The sequence below is a fragment of the Orycteropus afer genome, unplaced genomic scaffold (genome assembly GCF_000298275.1).
Source record: "Orycteropus afer afer isolate SDZICR_OR568_19922 unplaced genomic scaffold, OryAfe1.0 scaffold00219, whole genome shotgun sequence".
Taxonomy (NCBI): Eukaryota; Metazoa; Chordata; class Mammalia; order Tubulidentata; family Orycteropodidae; genus Orycteropus; species Orycteropus afer.
This window is the reverse complement of record NW_006921806.1, coordinates 1,774,272-1,783,394: the sequence shown is the minus strand read 5'-3', so window position 1 is coordinate 1,783,394 and position 9,123 is coordinate 1,774,272. Positions and strand designations below refer to the sequence as shown.

Sequence of the window (9,123 nt, the reverse complement as noted above, 5' to 3'; positions counted from 1 at the left end):
CAGGAGGTGTGGGTGTAGTTGTGTCTTATGAGGACTGTTGTTGTCTCCCACTCAGTTAGACACAAATTACAATTGAATAACCATCAAAAACCTAAGAGCCCATGGATGAAAAACACCCCATGTAATCACACAGGAACAGTAACCAAAAAAAAGAGAAAAGGGAAAAAACAAGCAAACTTGCAATATCTGGGGATAGAGCACTAAGAAGAAAAAAAAAAAGAAGTAGGGAAGGAGAATAATAAATGAAGAAAAAAACAGGAAGAATGCAAAAAGAAAAACAAGGAATGGGGTTAGTCATGAGGAAAAAAAAGGGGAGAAAGGAAAAAAAAACAAAAAACAAAACCTTAAATTGGAGGGGGGCAGAATTTCAACCAGGCAGAGGGAAAAGAAAAAAAGTGCTGAAAACTGGGACCTGGTAGGGGAAGATTAAGAATAATAAGAAAAAGGACAAAAGTATCAATTATATTAGTTGGTTTGAAACGAACAAATACAAGCAAACTAATCACCGGGAAAAAGAAAGCAAAAAAGAAAAAATCGGTGGAGGACTGGGTAGGGCACCCAGGCTATGTCTGAGCACACAGACTGTGATGGTGATCCTGTGGGCCCAGAAGGTAGGTGGGAGTGGGGATGGCCACACCTCTGTTCACCAAGCGGGTGTATGGTGTAGTAATAAAAAGAATGTTGTACCTTTTCAGTCTTGCAGGCCCCGAGTGTCCTTGGGGTTGTTGGAAAGCAGAATGTTTTCTTAAGCCCCAGAAATCTGTGAGAGCGCTGTCTCTTTGAATATCCAAGATAGTCAAGCAGCTTTTTAAACCTACAAAATGGCCGCGTCCTCCAGACCGGCAAAAGTCCACAGCTCAGCCCACCTTTCTCTTCACCTTCTCCATTTGTTCCCCAGCCACCGTGCGCAGTCCTCCGTGCAGTCTCTGGCTAGCAAGGTGATTTTTAGTTTAATTCTTAAGTCCTACCACCACAGGAATCTTCGAGAGCGCTGTCTCTTTAAATATCCAAAGTAGTCAAGCCTCTTTTTAAACCTACAAAATGGCGGCATCCTCCGGACCGGCAGAAGTCCACAGCTCAGCCTGCCTTTCTCTTCACCTTCTCCATTTGTTCCCCAGCCACCGAAGAAAATCTAATACTCTTGAAATAAAAACCACAGACCATACTGGCTATGTGCCATGGAGGAAGAGTGACCAAGAGTTAAAACTAAACAAAGATTAGGGATATTAGCAGCATGAAATAAGAATAAGAAATCACAGCAGAACAGTTGTTTAAACAAGAAATGTGGAAGATGGGATAAATAGTAGAGAGGATAGATGGGGGAGAGTGAATTGCTTGAAAGAAAGAGTACTTTCAGGGGACAGCTAGGTCAATTGGCATAAAATAGTCCACAAAGGCATTGTCTGCAGTGTACTTCGATGGGTAGTGACTGGGGTCTTAAAAGCCTGCAAGTGGCCATCTAAGATGCAACTATTGATGTCTCCCTGTCTAGAGCAAAGAAGAGTGAAGAAACTCAAAGACTCAAGGAAACAATTAGTCCAAAGGACTAACAGACCACACAAATCACAGCCTCCACTAGCCTAAGACTAGAGGAACTAAATGGTGTCTGTCTATACTACCAACTGCTCTGATCAAGATGACAATAGAAGGTCTTGGACAGAGTGGGAGAAAAATGTAGAACAAAATTCAAAATCATAAAAAAGACAAAACTTAACTGGTACGATAGATCCTTTTGGAACCTGTGAACTATGGCCCTTAGACATGCATACTTCAAACCAGGAACTGAACTGACTCCTGGAGATCACCTTCCAGCCAAATATTAGACAGGCCTATAAAGTAAGTAATAATAACACTGTGAGGAATGTGCTCCTCAGAACAGTCAACAATACAAGACTAATAGAGCAGCATTTGCCCCAAAACAAAGTTTAGAAGCCAGGAGAGGACGGGAAAAATAAGTGAATGGAAATGGGGAAGTATGCTGTTACATTGTGGGGTTTTCAGTTAATGTCACAAAACAAGCTGTGTATAAATTGTTGAGTGGAATGCTAATTTGCTCTGTGAACTTTCACTCAAACCACAGTATAAAAGAAAAAAGGATAAGGAGAGAGAGAAGATGGGTTGGCTCTTTGAGCATGTTGCAGGGGAACTGAGTGTGGGTCCACAGAGACCCAATAATGGCATCTGGTGCTGTTCTAAAGGGAGGGCAGCCACCAGGAAGCAGGAAGTATGCCTCTGTAGTGGAGGTAGATGTGAGGAAATGACAGTGGGGAGTGTATTCACTTTGAAAGGGAACTTTCAACCTGGAGTAGTCATCAAAATTGTCACTAAAATGTGCATTTGAAGTAAAAATAATCTCAGGCATACAAGTTTAAGGAATTTTGTTATAAAAATGCACATATTCAGAACACCTTTCAGGCGAGAAAACAGGAAGTGCTGCAAGATATAGGAAAAGTAAGGAAAATTAAATACTTGGTAAGTACAACTAAGTATCCTGAGGGAATAGTAGGCTGCTGGGCTTGCAGGCTGGGGACCATGGTCATGGGGGACATAAAGCTCAATTGGCACAACATGGTATACAAAAATACTTTTGTACATCTTACTTCAGTGGGTAGTGACAGTTAAAAGCTTGTGGGCATTGTAAAACAAAATTTGCTCTGTAAATTTACACCCAAAGCATAATATTAAAAAAAAAAAAAAAAAGGCATGGACTCTTGAATGTAAAACAAATGTGCTCTGTAAATTGGCTCCCAAAGCACAATTAAAAAACAAAACAAAAGAACTTGGGGGCAGCCATCTAAGATGTGACTATTGGTCTCTCCTTGCCTGGAAAAAAGAAGAGTGAAGAGTATACTTCTGTTCACTGATCCCCGTCTGGTTGTCTCAGGTGTTTATGTGTTTATCTGTGGCCTGGTGTTTGGTGTAGTGGCAATGCAGTATTGCATTGGTTCGTATTAGCATCTGTTGTTTATCTCTTATGTGCACAGTTCAGTGTCCTCAGTATATCCCTCCCCGTTAACTGCATCAGCATGTGGGCCCCAACTAGCCCGAAATAAATCCTTTTCCCTTCCCTCCCCATCCTGGTAACCTACAAAGTGAGTTCCCTTTCCCAAGCAAACCCTTCTTTGTCTTTTTACAGTAATGGGCCCATACAGTACTTGTCTTTCTGCAGTTGACTTATTTCACTCACTATGATATCTTCCAGGTTCATCCACATTGTGAGATGATTCATGTATCCCTCATTGTTCTTTAATGTAGCATGGTATTCCATTGTGTATATGTACCATAATTTGGTTATGCACTCATCCATTGATGGGTATTTAGGTTGTTTCCATCTCTTGGCTATAGTGAATTGTACTGCGATGAACATAGGTGTACATAGGCTAATCTTGTACAGACACCAGTAATACAAAATACCTGCAATCCTTACAGAAATTATAGAAGACAGACACAGAGTAATCCCTCACAGGCAACCAGACACCATGGGAGAGAGATCCAATAGATCTACCATCTCAGGACCATAGTACTGGGGGACACCAGACTCAATTGGCACAACAAAATACATAAAAGCCTTATTCTCATCCTACATTGGTGAGTAGCGACTGGGGTCTTAAAAGCTTTCAGGCGGGCCATCTTAATGCAGCTAATGGTCTCCTAGTGTCAGAAGCGAAGAAGATTGCAAAAAAATAAGGGCATTTGGAAGCAATCAGCTGTAGGACACGATGGACTTCGAGACCAGAAGGACTAGTTGGTGCCTGGCTACCAATGCCAACCACTCAGGAAAGGATCAAATCTGGAGATCCTGGATAGAGTGGGAAGAAAAACATGGAACAAAATCCAAAAACTCAGTAATGACCAGAATTACTGGTCAGATGAAATCTGATGAGACCCCCAATGCTATGGCCCTGGAATACGTTCTGCACCTGGAATAAAACACAACCCCAGGGTCTGGCTCTCAGCCCAATAGTGAACAAGATGTACATGCAGACCACTCAACCCAAGATGACGCACCCACATACTCTATGGTAATATATCCCTTAGAACAGTAGACCACGGGGCACCAGAGGACTGACATTCAAACTGAGGAAGTGCAGGAAAAACAGGAGTACATGAGTATGGGGGCCATAGGGAGGGTTGCCAGGTGGGGAGGGGAGAAGACTGGGTTGGGGCTGGACATGGTGCATAGGGAGTGAAACTAAATGTACACATAACGTTGAATGTAAAAAAGCTCTTAAAGAAAAAAAAGAGTGAAGAAAGTTAAAGATGCATGGAAACAGTTAATCCAAAGGACTCATGGATCATGAGAACCTATCCTATATGACCTTGAGACCAGAAGAAGTAGATGGTGCTCAGCTACCAATGCCAGTCACTCTAAAAGGGATCAAAATTAGAGATCCTGGATAGAGTAGGAAAAAAATGTGGAACAAAGCTCAAAATAATAAAAATGACTAGGCTTGCTGAAACCCCTGAGACTATGGCCCCAAGTTACCTTTCAGGCCTGGAATTGAACTCACTCCTGTGGTTTAAGTCTCAGTCATAGAGTAGACAGGACTATGAGCTGAACAACTATACCAGGGAGATTTTCTCCTTAGAACAATCAACCACAGGAGATCAGAACATCAGAATTTGCCCAGGGAAAAAGGCAGGGACACAGGAATGCATAGGCAGGAAGGATACAGGGAAAGGGTAACCCTAAGGAGGAAGTGGTATGAGAGCTGTTGCACTATAGGGAATGTAACCACTGTCACAAATCAAAATGTGTGTAAACTATTGAATGTAAAACAAATCTGCTATGTAAAATTTCACCCAAATCACAATAAAAAGTTAAAGAAATACTTGGTAAGTTTTGTGTATGCATGCATGCACACATACATGCCAGCCAAAGGAAAGAATAACTAATCCAGACTTAGAACAGTAGACAGCACTAACATGCTATATTTGATGGGGAGACCAGGTCTTAGAGGGAGATTAACTCCAAGTCTAACAGAAGAAAGAGGCAACATGGAAACATGAGGGCACGTTGAAATTTTTTTCTTTTAATTTTTATTGTGATTTGATTGAAAGTTTGACATTGAAATTCTTAAAGCAAAGTTGTGAAAACAATGTCTATATATATCAATAATCACAATAAAATGACTAGAGTAGCCTATTAGTTAAAGATAGAACTTTAATTAGTTATATTAAAAATATAATTAATAGAAGCTATAGACAAAGATTTGTGCACAAAGAAACTTACCACCTATGCGAACAATAGAATCAAGGACAATTTTCTCTTAGAAATGTGTGCCTCATCGTTTGCTTTGCCTAAAAGTCCTCTCCACTTTTGTGAATTAAAACTGACTTCAACCATAATAGAGAACATTGACATGATAGATGATTCTTAAGTTCTTAGTGAGAGCCGCACATTTTTTACATTTGAATTTCCAAATACACTGCCTGTGTCATTCCATCTAGATGAACATCTGCACCTCACTCATCTTCTCCTGACATTCAGTCACGCTTTTGTCCTCTGCTGCAGGATAGCCGTGTTCTCTGTGACAGTGCTACATGATGACCGCATAGTTCTTGTGGCAGAACAGCGGCCCGATGCATCAGAGGAGGACAGCTTTCAGTGGATGAGCCGTGTGCTGCAGGTGGGTGATCAGGACCTGCCTCCTTACCTCTGCTTTCATCCTGCCCTTCACTCTACTTTTCTGCTGTCCTCCTGCCCTCCCTTCTCACTTCTCTGCCCTCCTCCTGTTCTCACTTCCCACTGTCTACTCTCCCTCATCTATAGTCCTCCTGCCCTAACTCCTCACTCTCTGCCATCCTTTTGCTCTCACGTCTCACCTCTCTGCCCTCCAGCCCTCCTCCACGTTTTTGCCCTGTTCTTGCTCTTCCTCCTCAGTTTTCTGCCCCATTCCTTCCCTCTCTCTCATTGGCCTCTGTTGGCCTTATGTGCTATGTGGGGTTCAAATGAATCTCTCCAGTTGTGTGTGATATTCTCCATTCCACTCCTGTAAGTGCAGAGGGATGTATGTTCTGCTGTCCTGTCCTGCACCTGTCCCTCTCTTCAGCTTGGCTTTTGAAACATATCTCACTTTTCATAATTGTACTAGGCAGAACAAAATACTGTTGCTCCCTGTTTGGTTGCTGGGTTTGACTAGCTGAGCGCTTTTAAGTCATTGGTACTAAGGATTCCTTGGAGTCACTGGATAGTGTAAGTGGTTAGGTGTTCAACTACTAGCTGAAAGGTTAGTGGCTTGGGCCTGCCCAGTGGTGCCCCAGAAGACAGGCCTGAGGATCTGCTTCTGAAAGGTCACAGCCTTGGAAACCCTGTGGAGCAGTTCCACTCTGCACACTTGAGGTTTCCATGAGTTGGAATAAACTCAACAGCAGTTAACAACTATAACAAGGATCCCAACTCCATCCTACTTGAACTACACACAGTTGGCACTGAATAAATGTGTGTTCTGTAAGGACTAGATGAATAGCATTTTGTAACTATACAATGCTACACAAGTGTTAGTGTGTCATATTTTGTTATCCAAATAACAGGCCCATAAAACTGTTTTCTATTAGAATGATTTTAGATGTGAATATAATTGAGGGTCTGAGTAGACCAACACCCTAGAGCTGTGTTGGTAGAAAATGAGAACTTGTACACCTCTCCATTGGCTATTTTTCTATTTCATGATGAAAATTTTAAATGTAGAGCAAAGTTGAAAGAATAGTACAGTGAATTCCTAGTGCGGTATAGTAAATTACTTAGTGTGGCTTTTCTACCCATAAGTCTTTGTAAACTCCAAGGTGGGATTTGCTATGAGCAACTGAGGAGCTCCTGATTGCTGAAGTTGTCCACCTGGAGTATTTCTGTTGGGAGTGGCACAAAGCAATGTTCTGGGAGGTGCCCACTCTCTCTCAAGTGCTTAGAGTTCTGATGCTATGATTGGCTAGTTTGACCACCCTGCTGGGCTCAAAAGGAGGCCTCCTAGAGGCAGAACTCTCTCTGACTGCTGGTTGAGGAAGATGTGCTGCTGAAAGAGACACGGGCTCCTGAGACACGCGTTGCTGGGAAAGAGACACACATCGCTGAGTGAGACACCGAGGGACCAGCACTGCTGGGAAAGAGACTGTGAGAGACTGTTGGCTGAGGGACTGTGGGCTGGGAGAGAGACTGAGCATTTTTTTCCAGAACTTGAATTGTAGCCTGTGGTGCTTCCCTAGTAAACCCCATAAACTGTGAGTTCTGTGTGGCCACTGCAGCGAATTATCAAACCCAGGAGAGAGGTGGTGGGTGCTTTGGGAGGAATGGTTGGTGAAAGGGCTGGAGGGAGGCAGCATGTCTGGCCTTGCAGTAATAAGCCTTGGGTTACTGCTGGTAATCCTGTCTTCCTGTTGTGGGATTAGAGGAGGTCAGAACATGTGGCCTCCTTGTCGTTTTTGTACCTAGATACTCAGTCCAAGGTTCTACAGTTCTAGGCTGACACTGTTGTATTTGCTGATCACACACCTGTCCATCCTCCACTCCTCTGGTTACTCCACGAGCACTCTGCTCCTTTTCTGTTGATGTGTTGCAGAGTAACCATCCCCTCTACACCTTAATGTTCATGTGTTTAGCCAAGTATTGAACTGGTGTTTAGTAGATTCTCTTTTGAAGGAGGGTGAAACTAACTTGCAGTGAAGTACACAAATCTTTAATGTACCATTCAGTAAGTTATTTGTTTGTTTGTTTTTTATTGTGATTTGGGTGAAAGTTTACAGAACAAATTGATTCTCCATTCAACAATTCTTGCAGTTTTGTTTTTATTCATTACAATCCCCACAGTGTAATAGCACTCTTCCTACTTTCTCCCTTCCTCTTTCTTACTCATTATTGCTTTCCTTAGCATTCCCTGGGCAAATGCTTCCGTTTTGATCTCATGTGGTTGATTATTCTAATTGGCTCATACCTCCCTGGTGTTATTGTTTACGCTGGAGCCCTGTCTATCATTTGGCTGAAAGTTGAGATATGAGGTGAGTTCAATTCCTGGCTTGAGGGGCATTCTAAGGACCGTAGTCTTGAGGGTCCCACCAGTGTCTGTCCAGCCAGTAAGCCTGGTCTTTTTTATGATTTTGAATTTTGTTCCACATTTTTTTCCCAATCTATCTGGGATCTCCTATTGTGATCCCTTTTAGAACAGTCAGAAGTGAACTAGGCATCATCTAGTTTTTATGGTCTCAGGGTCATGGATACAGGGGTTTGTGGTCCATTAGTCCCTTGAACTAATTCTTTCCTTGCATTTTTGATTTTTTTTATCTTCTTTGCTCTAGATAGGAATATTCAGTAAGTTTTTTAAAATCAACTTTATTGAATATAATTTACAGGTCAGATGAATCCATTTTTAAGTATACAGTTTGATGAGTCTGACAAATGTAAGCATGTAAGTAACTACCACTACTATAATAATTAAGCCACAGGACATTTCTGTCACTCCAACAATTTGCCATGTCTCTTTATTGTTAGTTCCCAATTTTACCTCCATCCTGACCCTCCCCCTAAAACACACACACAGCCCCAGAGAACCACTAATCTGCTTTATGTCTTTATAAATTAGTTTTCTCTATGGGGAAATTCATATCAGTGGAATCAAACAATATATCTATCCTTTTCTGTATAGCTTCTTTGCTTCAGTATGATATTCTTTGAGATTCATCCATATTGCTGTGCAGGTCAGTGGAACGTTCCCTTTTTTTTAATACATTTTATTGAACTACAATTTATGTACAATGAAATATACAAAACTAAAATGAAATACACAAAATTAAATGGGTCAATACATTTTTTATTTCTTTTTTGCAGTATTCTCTCCCCCCCCCACCCCTGACAACCAACAAAGAAAGTTTCCCTCCATATATAAACCTTTCTTTGACCCTCCACAACGAACTAATACTGTATTTGTCATTCAGTGATTGACTTATTTCACTCAGCATAATGTCCTCCAAGTTCATCCATATTATGTGGTGTTTTGCAGACTCTACATTATTCTTTAGTGCTGCATAGCATTCCAGTATGTGTGTGTACCATAATTTGGCCATCCACTCTTGTGGTGATGGGCATGTAGGTTGTTTCCATCTTTTTGCTATTGTAAATGGTGCTGTGATGAA

The 9,123-nt window shown here is 41.7% G+C and overlaps 1 protein-coding gene across 1 annotated transcript in view; it reads left to right on the top strand.

The window, feature by feature from the left end:
- DIP2A (disco interacting protein 2 homolog A) overlaps nucleotides 1–9,123 on the top strand; it is a 210,749-nt gene that overhangs the window by 157,531 nt on the left and 44,095 nt on the right. Inside the window, exon 22 of the mRNA XM_007948674.1 lies at nucleotides 5,516–5,630. Coding sequence (XP_007946865.1) covers nucleotides 5,516–5,630 — 115 coding nt within the window. The remainder of the gene's footprint in view (nucleotides 1–5,515; nucleotides 5,631–9,123) is intronic.